Source organism: Lepisosteus oculatus, chromosome 13, assembly GCF_040954835.1.
Source record: "Lepisosteus oculatus isolate fLepOcu1 chromosome 13, fLepOcu1.hap2, whole genome shotgun sequence".
Classification (NCBI taxonomy): Eukaryota; Metazoa; Chordata; class Actinopteri; order Semionotiformes; family Lepisosteidae; genus Lepisosteus; species Lepisosteus oculatus.
Genome location: NC_090708.1, coordinates 12,576,961 through 12,592,161, shown reverse-complemented (window position 1 = coordinate 12,592,161; position 15,201 = coordinate 12,576,961). Strand labels below are relative to the sequence as shown.

At 40.2% G+C, this 15,201-nt stretch overlaps 2 protein-coding genes across 5 annotated transcripts; one reads left to right on the top strand and one right to left on the bottom strand.

Moving 5' to 3' along the window:
• Window positions 1–56: 56 nt before the first annotated feature.
• On the bottom strand, window positions 57–9,091 carry d2hgdh (D-2-hydroxyglutarate dehydrogenase). 2 transcript variants are annotated; one of them, XM_015361177.2, is made up of 11 exons: window positions 8,846–9,091; window positions 8,486–8,659; window positions 6,884–7,216; window positions 6,450–6,507; window positions 5,897–6,036; window positions 5,337–5,530; window positions 4,571–4,739; window positions 3,436–3,579; window positions 3,088–3,230; window positions 2,237–2,402; window positions 57–1,530 (listed from the first exon to the last, which is right to left on the bottom strand). In XM_015361177.2, the coding sequence occupies exons 3-11, from the start codon at window positions 7,206–7,208 to the stop codon at window positions 1,268–1,270; spliced, it is 1,602 nt and encodes a 533-aa protein (XP_015216663.2). In that variant the 5' UTR covers window positions 7,209–7,216; window positions 8,486–8,659; window positions 8,846–9,091; the 3' UTR covers window positions 57–1,267. The 2 variants fall into 2 exon arrangements, with proteins under 2 accessions (XP_015216663.2, XP_006637841.2); XM_006637778.3 differs by lacking the exon at window positions 8,846–9,091 and having other exon boundaries at window positions 8,420–8,487.
• ing5a (inhibitor of growth family, member 5a) lies at window positions 8,699–15,190 on the top strand. 3 transcript variants are annotated; one of them, XM_006637679.3, is made up of 8 exons: window positions 8,699–8,803; window positions 9,766–9,837; window positions 10,373–10,539; window positions 10,854–10,965; window positions 11,070–11,163; window positions 11,802–11,937; window positions 12,054–12,115; window positions 12,237–15,190. In XM_006637679.3, exons 1-8 carry the CDS (start codon window positions 8,740–8,742, stop codon window positions 12,274–12,276), a joined length of 747 nt encoding a protein of 248 aa, XP_006637742.2. In that variant the 5' UTR covers window positions 8,699–8,739; the 3' UTR covers window positions 12,277–15,190. The 3 variants fall into 3 exon arrangements, with proteins under 3 accessions (XP_006637742.2, XP_015216665.1, XP_015216666.1); XM_015361179.2 differs by lacking the exon at window positions 8,699–8,803 and adding an exon at window positions 9,197–9,454; XM_015361180.2 differs by lacking the exon at window positions 8,699–8,803 and adding an exon at window positions 9,485–9,565.
• The last annotated feature ends 11 nt before the right edge of the window (window positions 15,191–15,201 follow it).

The following is a 15,201-nucleotide window of genomic DNA, read 5'->3' as shown; positions in this document are numbered from 1 at the left end:
CAGTGAGACCAAAGGGAAAAAAGGGAGAAACAGATGTTACATGAATTTACCCACAATTAAAATTTTCATGTTCTTTATTATAGTATGGAAACAGCTGCTAGGTGCCTTTCATGCCTCTGAACATAGTGAATCTATAAAATGAAATAAGGCTGACAACTTACATTCTTTAAGATGAAACTATCGGGCTGCTTTGTTAATTGACTGTAGTGGTATTCTGCAGTACTAGGAACACTTCAGAGAAAAGGTATAGTACTTTCTTTAACATGTAAAACAGAAGCATTCTTTGCAGTCTTAAAATTATAAAAGGGCCATCTAATGCAACTATTGGTTAACTGCAGTTTAAGTTCCCTTTTTCTGATACTAGAGTCACAACCTTTCTTGTTTTCACATGAATGAAGACAATATTTCTATAGTAGCTCTTGAAGGAAATAGTTGTCCTTGTTTAAGAGGTACACTTCTTTGAATAAACATTATGTTGCTTTATTTGATTTTTCTACATGCAATAAAGACATGTTCACAGCACTGCAACCCCAACTTGTCCTCATTTTCCCTTTGACAGAGTCTCCGATGTTTTTGGAACATCAGCTATACATTATGGATCACCATCAAGTGTAACAAACCATATTTCAAAATCAAAATGAACTGACCCACATTTTGAAAAACTTAATATGAACTGGAACCTCAGTACTCAGAACCCCAATACTCAATGAAAATTTAAAACAGAGGAAATGTATTTTTCATATTATTGTTGGGTATTTCAATAGTTTTTAGTTTTCCTATAAGTTTTGCATTCAGTGCCATATTTCTGCTGCAGTTTTTTAACGTAATATTAAATACACCCTATGGTTTTTAAAACATTTCAGAATAAGAACATTACAATTATGTGATGCAGTTTATCCATCTCAAAGCCCATGCTTCACTGCATTGTACCCACAATTAAGTAATATTTGTTAAGCACTTAACTTTTCTTAAATCGGGAATCTAATGGATTTGTACCAAAAAAATTTAAATGGCATTTAAATTAAGATACATTCAGCAGTACTGAATTCTGTCCCATCTCCATTAGAACTGATCATTCTGATTGAAAGATGCATTCTACTCAATATTTTCCTTTTGCTAATGTTACCAGAAGACAGCTGGTGATTGCAGAAGGTTATTGAGCAAAGCACATGTACGTTCTTCTCAAAAGTGAAATATGTAATTAACAGGACCAGAAGGGAGCAGAGCACAAAGGATTAGCAAGAAACATGAGCATCCTGTCCTTCTGTCATGGACAAGTGTCTGGCAGGGTTTTGTAAGGGTTGAGGATTCCCTTTGGGTCTAGAATGGCTTTGATGTACCCCATGAGTAGAACCACTTCAGGAGCCTTGCTGAAGTGAATGTAGTTCTTCTTCTTCAATCCCAAGCCATGCTCAGCACTGATGCTCCCACGATGATTTGCAGTCCATTCATAGATAAATGGCTCAATGGCAGATAACAAAGCAGCATCATAAAAGGGCGAAGTGATATTCAAGTGGAGGTTTCCATCCCCTGAAAGACAGTAAGGTGTCACATGAGAAGAACACTAGGCCATCAAAAACTGAATGTCCTTACCTGACAAAATCTATTATGGAAACAATTTCCTTATTTTACCAACAGGGTGCAGTTGACATGGTGGCTTCATCCATCATACATCTGTTAAACATATTCCAATCTAATTCCATCTACTCTTCACATATCACATATACTCTTCCATCTCAAATTGTACTTTTTAAAATAAACTATTCACTCAGTCATGTGAGATTGCATTACATGAATGTCTGTCCAGACAGGATAAAACTATTTAATGCCCCCAGTTAATCATGTGAGCTTGGCTGTATAGACTTGCTACACATCACATGCAATTTCACAATAAAGATAACGGACAAAAGGAAAAGAGCAACATCATTTTTAAGTCAAGCCAACTGCCGACTGTTTTTCTTAATCCCACGCTGCTGAAAGAAATTCCCTGGACAGCAGAGAGTGACGGTGAACATACTATATATCTCAACAAGTTATTCATACTCCTGTAATCAAATTAGAGAGTAATACTGCCATAGTGGTTGTGCTTTCTGCAGTACAGGGACTTCTAATGCACTGCTGTTTCCAAAACTTTGGTACAATGTTCGTATATAAAAATCAGTCCAGTATTGTTTTCTTCATTTTGCATTAGCAACATATCACAAAGGTCTGACTTGAGTAGCTACAAGTACTTTACCCAGGTGTCCATAGCCAACAACATTCTTGGCCCTCGATCCTACGTGTTCTCGCATGTCCTCTACCAGCTGGTAGATCTTCTCCACAGGCAGTGAGATGTCATATTTGTAAGTGTAGCCATCGTGTCTCAGGGCTTCTGTGATTCGTTCCCTGATAGCCCAGAGCGCCTGCAGAGTCAAACAGAGGGCCGCATCACTTCATCTGTGTGACAGATACATCACACTCAATTCAATCTTTTGAGGTGCCACATATTAATGAACGTCATTTCAAACAAACTGAATTCGCTAAATAAGAATAATCATTCTTAAGTAAATGCTACCATTTTTATTAGAAGTGGTATAATTTTTTCACTCCAAGAGAGCCACAGAAATATGAGAAGGTTTAACAGGTAAACAAAAAGCTGTAGTTAAAATTACTTTTGAAGGAATAAGTTCTCTTCCAAGAGTATTGTTAGTCAGCTAGATTTAGAATAAGACTGCAGTCAGAACACACCTGTATTTTTACTGATATCTTCTCCTTTTAATTTTGTCTTCCACATTAGTATCTAGTAAGTTCTTGTGTAGGAGGATTGTCCTCTGGCATAACTTAATTCAACGGAGAAGCAAGAACAAATTGTTTCCAGGAATTAAAATATATAAACAATCTTCTGTACAAGGAATATAGAGTGATTTCATAGGCCACCTAACAACAAATTTTGCTTCATGGGGTTGCTTAAGAACATATATATTTAAACAGTTGATAAATGCTATGGAATCCAATCCTAAATAAATTGCTAAGGTTACGAGAACTACATCTACACACAAGGTTACCAATAATATGATTTTTTTCTAACAGACAGATGGGTAGGATTACCTTGATTTTGATTTCTTCTGTAGCAACTGTCCCATCAGTCACCAATGATGAGGTCATGACCTCCTCCAAGAAACTGTGCAGCTTCTCTTCATCATGGGCAGCATTGGAGCCCGCCGTCTCAATCACAATATAAAATGAACTCTCTGTGTAAGAAGGTGATGCTCCATTGAGGAATTACTCACACTCTTGTCCAATCTAATCTAATGTCCACACTCTTCTGATACTACTAGTATCATGTCCCTTCCAATCAAACATTGGAACTGTTATTATTATTTTATGTCCGAACAACAGAGGTGTCAAATATAATGACAATATTAATTATAATCGGATCACTAAATTTGTTATTACCTTTAATGGGGTTGGTCAGTCTCAGGTGATCCTCCACCAGTTTCATACAGGCACTGTCCAAGAATTCAAAAGCAGAGAGGATCTCTCCCAGCATGCCCCTGCAGCACTGGAATACCTCCAGCAGCTGTTCGAAACTGGAGCAGCCTAAAAGCATGAGGAAATACTTTTAAATGGCAGTCTCAGAGCACAGAATTACAATATAAACAACATTTAAACAATATCCTGCAGAAATATCCTTTACTTGTTTTGGAATTTTAGCTTGTAGATGCCAGTAGTTAGCACTCTGTCCTCTGGACTAGAAATTTCAAATCCACATCTTTGGTGACGGAGGGCATTTTCCCCAGTGTTGGTATTAAAGACCAAGGCACCTTTTACAGAACAATGATACAGGACTTGGACTCATGATGAAATAACTATAGTATCCTAGTACCCTACCATGGGCTAAAATAGTATCATCCCATCACCGTTACCTTGAAAACAATTCATAATCTTAGAGAATCTCATGATCAGTATGGAAACCCAATTTTTTAAAATGTATGCATCTGCTACATGAATAGCACATGAGGTTCACAAATGATGCAAGTCTATTCTAGAAGCACAGAGCTCAAGGTGGGACTGCAGGAAATCCATCGTAAGGGAGACATCAATTAAACTAACCAGCCTATCTTTAAAAAGTGTATATAAACCAGAACCCTAGTTTAAAAATATGAAGGACAGCTCTAACCAACCACATCACTGTATCCATTATAGAACAGAAAATGTGGAAAACTTATTATCACAGGTATAGAGGTCCTGTAGAAAACTGTGAAATAACCAGAGCCACTACATACCTCTGGGAAAAAACATTTGAATGTTTTACCATCTAAAATTGATTTGCTACAGTTGTAGTAATTAGAAAATATTTTTTTCTTGCACACACCTTTTCTGGATTTTAGACTGACTCCGATAGGCTTGCAGTGATCAAACAAACAGAGTGATCAAAGAAAAAATGAACACTCAGCCCAACACTCATCAGATAAGAATACACACATAAGCAATGATGTCTGGAGCTTCGGAGTGTCGGTGTTCTGTTGGTAAGGGAGTTTGCAATGTCCAGTAAGACAAGCATGTACATTAAACACCATTGACAGCGCACCCAGAAAGGCCAGGTTGACTGCTTTTGGTTTGCTTGGACACAGGATGGAGACAGCCGTGATGACCCCCAAAGTGCCCTCTGACCCGATGAACAGCTGTTTGAGGTCGTAGCCCGTGTTGTCTTTTCTCAAACCTGTCAGACAGTTTAGGACCTTCCCATTGGCCAGCACCTGCACAGAACAAAGCATCGTGTGAGGGGCACATACCAGGCCTGAGAGAAGTCTGAATTCTCAACCTTGACTTCTCTTAAAATGGTCGTTTAGAAAATACCTCATCCAAATTCGGAATCGCACATTACTTTAGGACTCATTTACAAGGTTTACTCTTGTAACAACACAATGAGAATGAGGACCAACAGATCCCTCCCAAGAGCCCAGCTGCTGGATCCATTTTTCTCTGGCAAGCTCAACAGCGTCTGAACGGAGACTTGGTGGGACGTCTCTCACTGATGTCACCACGAAGCCTGAAGGGGTTTGATAAGTCACAGGAGCCAGTGATTGGCCAAATGCGGGGAAGACCCTGGTTGACAAATGCCCATTCAATCTCAGGTACGTGCCATACTATTGGGCTGAGGAGGTTGTATGTATTGGGGAAAATGTAAAGATAGTCATTCTGGCGATACCTTGGCCATAATTAATTCCCAACAGTTTGGACAGATGGGTATAAAAGGTGCAGCAAATACCCGTTTATGCGCTGGTGATCATCTGACTCGTACAAACAAATTAGGGATAATGTTGCCACCCCACTGGAACACGGGGGTAACTCACCACCTCCATCCCCAGCACCGTGCCTCGCAGGGAGCCATACCGCAGCAGTCTGAGCCCCCCGGCATTAGTGGCCACGTTGCCCCCAATGTGGCAGCTGCCCTTTGCACCAAGGTCCAGGGGCATGATGAAATCCCTCTCCTCCACAAAGCTGGAGAGGTTCTCCAGCACGCAGCCAGCCTGGCAGGTGATGGTGCCTGGACAGCGAGGAGTGGGCTTTAGTTTAAGATGAGCAACTATAAGCTGGCGCTTGAGCTCATCAAGTCTTCAAATCTGTACAATTCAAGCTCACGGATTCGCTGATCTTTAATACACATTGGGAAAATCAATATACGGTATTCATTTACTTTCGATATGTTGAGAGGTGTTATAAATTTGTCGTCATGAAAGTACACAGGGATAACAATTTCCCACTCTTTAACCCCGAGAACATTTTTCAGACGTTATTTAATGAAACAGTGGTTACCACATACACAAACACAGAACAGTGACCACTCCTTGTTTGATGCGTTACAGATATCACTAACTTGACTTTTTGACCAGCTGTAGAGTATGGAACTAACCAGACACGCTGTCAAAGCTCAGGACCTGGTTCATGAGGGCTGTGGAAAGGATGATCTCGTCAAACACGGGCACACTGCCTCCCACCAACCCTGTGTTACCACCCTGGGGTGTCACTGCCAGCTTGCGCTCATTGCAATACCTGAAGGACCAAAGGTGCCCATCACTGTGCAATCAGAATCACATAGGTAAATCTGTCGGGCAACAAACCTTTCAGCAGCCATGCTTTTCATACGCAATCAGCTTCACTGTCAGATGACAATTTACCATTATGCTTAGATATCTGCTCTAGACATTTCTTTTTTTTTTTCTAAAAAGAGCTTTAATGTTTTGACATGGTGTGGACACATAGTTCCTATATTTCTCTTTATTCAACAAATATAATTTCATTATCTGTGTCCTGCTATTTTTTCACTTCACTCTCACTCAGGTTTGTGTATTAACAACTTCAGGTAAGCATAATAAAGCAAAACATATAGAAAAAGAAAAGACTTTAATGAGAAAGCCACTTCTGCCTGTAGACAACCTCACTGTGAGGACTCTGGCAGTACCTACCTGAGAATATGAGAGACTTCTTCTGTTGTTCGAGGTCTCAGGAGCAGCTCACTGGAGCCTAGAGGCAAAAGAAATCCATTCAGCTGCCCTGCTCGCTCTCTCTCACTGCAGTACACCTGCATCCATACAACACCTAAACACTGCTGGGAGGAGATGCAGAAATTCTCCACCGGAAAAAAAAAAAGTTTTTGACATCTACTGCTCTTGTACAACCAGAGCAACGGCATCTGCACCTCGCTAGCTGCGCGTGTACCATGGGGGAGCCCCAGAAAACAAAATGCTGTCTCTTTTCAATCAGAATGTCAACAATCTAAATCTCACTGCATCACTGTTGCTTGGAGTTGACACATGCTTGATGTTAAACCAGTCGTCTGCAACCCGAACACGAGGCATCAGGGAGAGGAGGAGGAGGAGGAGGAGGAGGCCCGCCTCACCTCGTACGGACTGGAGCCAGTCCACGTTGCTCGGCTCCAGCACTTCGGGGTCTGTGATGGCCCTCCCTGGCAGCAGCTGCTCAAAAAAGGCCAGGTCCTCCCGGGAGATGGTGGCAAAGGGGAGCCTGTTTGGCGCAGAGGCCTGCGCGGCTCCGCCTGGCCCCCCCTGGGCCCGCGTGGAGTGGAACCGGCGCTCTGGGCTCCCGCCGCAGACTGGGAGCCCTCTCCCCCCGCACAGGATCGAGGACGCCGGACCCCGACAGAGCGCCCGTCGCCCCCTCACTTTCAGGGCCACTCTGCGAAGACCGTGGAATAGAGCCGCCATTGGGGACCCTGTGGGGACACAGCAGCACAGCCAGGTTAAAAGCCATGCCGAGACCTCTCCCCCACACACTAGAAAATTAAGTCAGAAGAGCCTTTATCAGTCCATCCATGTTCTAATCTCTTTGTCCAACTCAGGGGAGCCAGAGCCTAACCCAGCAAACAAGGGGCACAAGGCGGGGCACAAGGCAGGACACACCCTGGACAGGACAGCAGTCCACTGCAGGGCACACACAGACACACACTCACACCAGGTTTGATTTTCCCAGAAGCCCATTAACCTACCAGTATGTCTTTGGACTGTGGGAGGAGAGCAGGGCACCTCGCAAAACCCCTGTGAACCTGCAGATGGCACCCCAAATCTGGAAATGAACTCGGGGCCCCAGTAACGCATGGCAGCAAAGTTAACCACTGTCCCTTCCTCGGTTTCTGTGGTGTCATCTTTATTATAGGGTCACAAAACTTGTTAATGGGGGGCTGTACTTCATCTGATCCATTTCTGCACTCCAGTTTATTGCCAGGGAAACAGATCCATTTCAAAGTTCACACAAACCCCAAAGAGTATTTTTGGCATCAGACAAGCCAAGAGTGGAATGACTAAGATTTTGATTTAAGATTTTATATATTAGCATCACTTTGATTATAATGGCACCACCGCCATTGGATTAACCAAGCTGTTGAAGACCCAGCATTCAACAATTACAGATTAACTGGACATTCTGTTTCCTTTCCAACAAAAAAACATGCAGACTAGAGTTTGTGATCCCTGTTTGGTAGCTGTTGGATAAACTAAACATAGATTTTACTGGCCGTGGGGCCGAAGACAAATAAATCCAGATGTATTACCTTGTCCTTTTTTATATTAATCATGTTAAGCCTTACCGTCACAGCGGTGTAACAAATCACAACACAATCTTATCTATTGAGCCGCTATACGATATTTTATCAAATTGAATCTTTGCACATTCTCATTTTTTCGAAGGGAATTGAAAAAAGTTTAAGATTTTCGGAGCTACCGAGTATCGGTACCTGGATTTAAAGGGTGCTATTCACACACAGACTACAAGCAAGGGCTCTTAAGCAAGAGCATTATGTTTTGTTTTGATATGTCTGTGTTTTAAAAAACCATCCCGAATATCCACAAATCCGTAAATGCACACTCAAAATGAGCCGTCCTTGGGTTCACTTTGCTCCGTTAATCCGTAGGGGTCATACCAGACTGAAGAAGTGTGTCGCTGAAGCACTCTGTCCAGGAAATGGTCACAGAGATAGATACAGTACCTGTTTGTGCAGAGCGACACTCAAAAACATCCAGCCAGCTGCAATCCGCTTCAGTACGCCGCGAATTTCAACGCCGAGTCTGTAGGACAATTTCCTGCTTATGAATATCACGAGCACACCGGGCCCCCGTTTTGCCCAATCAGGTCTGCCCATCCGCCTCTGCTCCTCTGGGGCCTATCAGAGCAAAGGAAGTAATGAATATTTAATTAGGCAGCGAACTGTACGCCTCACGCGGGCTGGATTAAAAAAAATACATGTTTATGCTCCTGGAAACCGAAAAGATGGCGACGGCAATGTATCTAGAGCACTACCTGGATAGTAAGTAGCGAAATACCGACACGCGAGCGGGCTCATGCTTACGGGGTATTGTAGTCTTGTAGCATTATTGTTGTTTTGTTTGAGGACGATAACCGAGCCATACGCAATCGGGAAGAAATCGCTCGACAGGAGACCCGCAAAAGAGCTAGCACCCTCAAGCTTGTAGTTAAATGACGTTCCCTTGGACGTGTCGTGAGTGAAACTCTGCGGGAGTCACCTCCAGGAAAAACACCAGATGTCTTGATTTAATCATGTGTGATCGGGGAATGTTGCGTTTTACACAGCCGTGTATTTACGCGGGTGAACAGGAAGCCCATGGTTCACAGCGGAAGTTGGTAATTAAGTTTTTTTTAAGTCTTCGTCACGTTAATATGGAATTAGTTGGTTTTTTTTTTTCCGCCCAAGTTCGCGGATATTGAGAACGTATATGTCGCATTGTCTTAGACTGCTGTTCAAATCCCGTGTCGGTGTAGGATACTGGAATAAATAACCCGCTTCCATGAGGCAGAGCGGGATGTTTGATTTCAAAGTGCGTCACACGGACCGGCTCTCTCCAGCCGTGGCCACTGGTTAGAAAAGTCACAGCAGGAAGCGCTTCTTCTCAGCCAGGGTTTTGATAGGTTGCGCGTCGTGATGAAACCCGCCAAAGACGTATGTTTCAAAATGTGCAGTCTGCATGTGTTCCCTCGGTCGTTGTATTTAAGAAGGGAGGCGAGCTGTGCTGTTGTGCGGCATCGGGATGCAAAATATCAACTCCAAAGCGTGCGTTTCCAGCCGCGTAAAACATGGCAGGGTCACGGGAGCATAAAAAGGGCAAACATTGAAGGGAAATGCCCAGTGTTTGTGTTTGCTCAAGAAAAAATACATTATCCCCCAGAACACTTGAAATCTCTTTCACGCCCCGTTTCCCGTTAGACTAAATAAGCCTTTGCTTCCAGCCATTGTCCTCTTGTGTATCCTAGGCATTGAAAACCTGCCCTGCGAGCTACAGAGGAACTTCACCCTGATGCGAGAGTTAGACAATAGGACAGAAGGTATGTAACATGTATCGCTAACCTCCTGACATCATAGCAGTGTCGTAAACCTGTGTGGCAGGAGGCTTGTTAAAGCACAGTATATCCCATGCAAACACAGGAATATGTACAGTATTTGTAGATAATGTTTGAGTACGTTATTAATATAAATAAAGTACTAAGTGAAGGTTACTCTTTATTTAAAATATATTTGAGATTACCGAAGTGCTAAAGATAGTTAAACTTGTAAACAAAATGTTGTTTTTTGTGTTTTTTAGTAATATTTCTGGATGTCCTGAATTGTCTTTAGTGGGAAGAAAATAGGTTTTATATAGTCAAACTTCATGCACATGTGTGTTTAAATGGTGACATTTGTGTCTTTCAGTTAACACCAATATTGGTTGTGTTTATAATTTGTTACAACATGCAAAAATCAGTGATTTTTAACAACTGTGGTGTAAAGATTCTTACAGCATCTATGGTAATAGTAACATTTGGAATATCCTTACATAATGTAAGCTGTTTCCTTCAGTTGTGTTTTCTCGTACTACTTCAGAAAAGAAGGCAGAAATAGACCAGTTGGCTGCAGAATACATTGCAAATGTGAGGAACCTGGCTTCAGAGCAGAGAGTGGAGCACTTACAGAAGATTCATTCAGCCTATAACAAATGCAAAGAATACAGTGATGACAAGGTTCAGCTTGCCATGCAGACATACGAAATGGTTTGTATTTCTGTTTTCTTTTTATAAAATTGTATTCAGCCATTGGCACTGTTACAAAAGTTTAAAAAAAACGGTTCTGACCAGATCCTTTGGTCATCAGTAGCTGTACCACCTGGAAACCTCATCCTGTAAAATCACAGATGAAACAAAATGCTGGGTCTGGTCAGCATAGGATTGGGCAAACTCTTCAGAGTTAAATAACAGACTGCAATTGGAAATGGTATTGGTAGACCAGTTCAGCCTTTCTGGAATATATTGTGTGTCCCGAGTTGAGCTAAAATAAAGTGTGGTAGAAACATGTTTCGTCTCACCAGGTGGATAAGCACATTCGGAGGCTGGATGCAGACCTTGCCCGCTTCGAGGCAGACCTGAAGGAGAAGCTGGAAGTGAGCGGCTATGAGAGTCCTGATGGAAGAGGCCTAAAGAGTAAGGAGGGGGGATGTTTTTTGGCAGACTCTTGTCTTAGAACGTTCGCCACCCAGTGGACTTCAAAATGCAGTGCAACCTAACTCATATTTGCATTTGTGCAGAGGGCAGGAGTCAAAAGGACAAGAGGGGGTCGAGGGGCAGAGGTAGGAAGGGATCTGATGATGACTCCCCCAAGAAGAAAAAAATGAAGAACAGGTGTGTAGTTGTGCTCTGAGTCACCCGGGGTTTGTACCGAGAAGCCATGTGGAAGTTTTGCAGTATGTTTCAAAGTAATTTTTGATGTTACAAATGAAGAAAGTAAACAAAAATACTTTTGTGCTAAGTAACGTCATAAATTACTGCATTCCTAGCACTAGTTTTGGAAAAAAGGTGGCTGTGAAAATTATGAGGTATATCACCCTATAACTTGACACTCAAGCTAGGTAAGTGTGAGCCTGGACAGTACATGGATGGGAGACCTCCTGGGAAAGCAAAGGTTGTTGCTGGAAGAGGTACTGGTAGGAGCAGTAAGGAGTGTTCATCCTGCAGTCTGTGGGTCCTAACGCCCCAGTGTAGTGATAGGGACGCTATACCGTAAAAAGGTGTCCTCCTTCAAATGAGATATAACACTGAGGTCCTGACATTCTGTGGTCATTAAAAAGCCCGGGGCATTTCTCAAAAAGAGTAGGGCTGTTACCTCAGTGTCCTGGAAAAATCTCACCCTGGCCATTAGCAGCCATGGCCTCCTAACAATCCCCATCTATCAGTTGGCTTCAACACTCTGTGTAAGTTTTTTTTTCTTTCAGAATGACTCTTTAGTTGTATTTGTTTTTCTCATGTTTGTATCTTCACAGCCCAGACTACAATGATTCTATTCTAGCTGTGCATCCTTCTGACGTCTTGGATATGCCTGTTGATCCCAATGAGCCTACTTACTGTCTGTGTCACCAAGTGTCATATGGAGAAATGATTGGATGTGATAACCCGGATGTAAGATGTTTTTTACATGCAACATTTAATAGATTACATCAACAAAATCTTTATTCAATTAGTACTAAATTATTGACTTTTAAAAAATAAAATGCCTTTTTTTTTCCTCTTATCAGTGTCCAATAGAGTGGTTTCACTTTGCTTGTGTTGATCTTACTACAAAGCCAAAAGGGAAGTGGTATGTACAAATGAATTGTTTCAACTTTATCCTCATTAGCAGTAATGATATAATGTTTTTTTTCTTTTGTGCTTTAGATGTAAAATGTTGTTAATGACTTGTTTTTTCTTGTTGATTTCAGGTATTGTCCTCGCTGTATCCAGGACAGAAAGAAAAAATGAGAATTGGATTACCTTTTGAGAAAGATTATATTTTGTTTATATAGTATAATTTATATACATATTTTCCCTTTCCTTGACCATATTTTTCATAGGATCAGTCATAACATCAAGGTCTTTTTAAATCCCTTGTTAGTGACTTGAAGTATGCATCAGACCTTGTCCATTGGACCATGTAAAACCCTAAATGACACCTCAGACTAAAACTGATTAAGACACAAGAACCCAATATTCGTAAGGACAGGCATTAGCTTAAGATTGAAGCGATGAAAGGTCTGTGTTTCAGTGTTTTGGATGTTTCCACTGACCTACCTCACAGGTGAAGAATACCATAGTTTTTTTAGCCCTGCCGAAATTCGGCAGGTAGAAAATTGTTCAAATCCAGCTTGAGCCAAAAATAAAATGGATTTTAGTGATTCCATCCACAGAGCAACTAGCTTGATCTTGATCTTCTGTTTTTTTTATTCGTGCACAAGCTCTGTAGTAAAAAAGTTTTTTTTTTACTAGTCTTCATATGAGTGGTTCTAGGATACTGAATTAATTTGCTTCCGTTACAGTTCTATAATGGTAACTGTTGAAGATGTAAAATCTTTTGGAGAGATTTGACTAATTTTTGGCATGTCAACATCTAGTCATATTTGCACTTCTGGTAGAAGCCCTCCTGTGCATCCTTCAGCACCCTTACTGAAGTTAAATATTTCTGGGCATGAGCAATTGCATTTTAATGCTCAAATTATTGATGGAAAGTGCAGACTGTCACCTTTAAAAGTTGTAGTGAGTAATTGTTGAGCTTTTATATAACCATTGTCAACATAACTAAAGCAAACAATTGGTAGGTACTGTAAGGATTTTCAGAGTGGGCTTTTTTTAAAGAACTGCTACGAGTTTATAATTAACCCTTGTTAACGGAATACTGGGTTAAGTTTTAGATTTGTTTTTAATATCAGACATACAGTAGGGTACCTCCTTTTATTATACAGATTTTAAAATTAACTTCTTCCAAAAAAGTCATTCTTTTTTAAGATGAACCATTCCTAACTCATGTAAATATAGGTTATAGAAAGCACCCAGTTTCAAAATCTGACTAAGCTTATTGTTAAATAATTAGTTGAGATTAGAGCAGATACAAGATCCGTTTATTTACGAGCACAGGCCTTGATCCACGATGATCTGCAATTAAGAGTTGTACTGTATATAATGGCATATTGTAAAATTGTAGATGGAAGAGTACTGTAGAAAGTCTTATAATGAATAACATGCACTGAATCCATGCCAAAAATAAGAAAAATCTGCTGCTTGAACTATTAACTGAAACTCATTCTATATAATCTTAAATGAATGTAGAGGTGGATTTGTTTTTTAAGAACTGTGAATCTTACTTTAAAAAAGTAAGGGATGCTGTACAGTTTGTCTTGTTTGAAGAGGTGGCACAATATTTATATAAATGTGTAACTACAGTGTTTTAATTGTTGTAAACAAAAATAAACAGTCATCATAGAATAATATTCCAGTCTGTAGTATGTGCTGCTAGATTATGACATTGGTTCTTTCGGGACCAGTTGGGCTGGTTTCACAGATGCTGATCATATTTGGTCATTCAAAATTAGTACTTAACAGGCTGTGTAAAAGAAGTCCTCTATGTCCTCCAAGTTTAAATTGAACTTATTTTAGACAGGCAAGTGTAAGATGTTACCCAAGTCCTGTAATGAACAGTTACTAACCATGTCTACTTCAAGACAAGGAAATCAAGATTTATATATGGAGTACATCCATTACTTAAGCTAGCCTTTGTAGCAGGCATCAATATGTCAAACCATAAGGATTTTAAAACAGACGTTTCTAGGAGGACAAAACTATAATTGCTGTCCAAAACCAAATTAGTATTAAAATGCTTGTAAACCTTTTCAGGATTATTTTGAAACCTGTAAATGGTATTATCCATATAAAGGGCACATTCAGAAATTTATCAAAACTACAATCGGGGATGGATTGAAACACTTTAAAATGGCCTTTATACAATATATTTATGGTTCATAATCTGTTTTAATATTATGCCTGCCAAACCTTTCAGTGCAGTGTTTTGTTAAACTCCGGTGATTTGGCATTTTTCTTCTATGTTAATTTGACCAATCCATATTCAATGTACTGTACATCACGTTTTGGGGGAAAAGGTTATAGCTGGTAAGGTGGTACCAGTAATTTAATTTTAAAAATGTATGTAGTTTTAATTTAATAATGTGTACAAGAAAACCCAGCATTTTAATTAAGTAGTGAATAATCAAAATTTTATTTGACAGGATGTTCAGTGAATATATAAATAATGATACGTGATGTAATTAATTTATTTTGTAGTCATACAAACTAGAACAAATTAATTGATGACTGCTGTGAAAATTAGGCCATGTAAAACTTAAAGAATCTTTGTAACCTAAATACCATTATTAAGAAAAGAGAAAAGATGGGTGGGATTCAGAGGCCTCTTGATAAGTTGAATCCATTTTCCCCAGATATTTAAAACTAAAAAAACTGATCTGCCCAAAAAGCAACCTTGCTAAAGACATGGAGCATGTCCTGTGAGTGTCATAGTTAAAAGTATAAAAGTTTATAACAAAGTGGCTAACATTCTCATAGAAGAAAATCTGTAACATTTGTGAAGTACTTTGGGTTAGTGTGAATGATGGAAGATGTTGCATAAATATCTATTCCCACAGACCACTTGTGCTTAAGTAAAATACAAATAAAATCAAAGAAATGAATCCCATGGTTTAACTTAGTTGTGCTTTGCTCCAAAGGGTAAGTCTGTATTCTCTTTGTACTATAGAGATCGACACTTCTTTTATACAGAAAATTGTATTTTTTATTGTTATACCTAGACAATGTTATATTGTACAAATAAAGTATTTTTGGGGAATACAAACGTGATTAATT

Excerpts from the sequence above, each read along its gene's own strand:
- d2hgdh (XM_015361177.2), bottom strand. The coding sequence starts at position 7,208 with ATGGCGGCTCTATTCCACGGTCTTCGCAGAGTGGCCCTGAAAGTGAGG. Across the intron at positions 6,508-6,883 it reads CTGGCTCCAGTCCGTACGAG|GCTCCAGTGAGCTGCTCCTG; the intron begins GTGAGGCGGGCC and ends TTTTGCCTCTAG. Across the intron at positions 1,531-2,236 it reads TGTTGGCTATGGACACCTGG|GGGATGGAAACCTCCACTTG; the intron begins GTAAAGTACTTG and ends ACTGTCTTTCAG.
- ing5a (XM_006637679.3), top strand. The coding sequence starts at position 8,740 with ATGTTTATGCTCCTGGAAACCGAAAAGATGGCGACGGCAATGTATCTA. Across the intron at positions 11,938-12,053 it reads TTGGATGTGATAACCCGGAT|TGTCCAATAGAGTGGTTTCA; the intron begins GTAAGATGTTTT and ends TCCTCTTATCAG. Across the intron at positions 12,116-12,236 it reads ACAAAGCCAAAAGGGAAGTG|GTATTGTCCTCGCTGTATCC; the intron begins GTATGTACAAAT and ends TGTTGATTTCAG.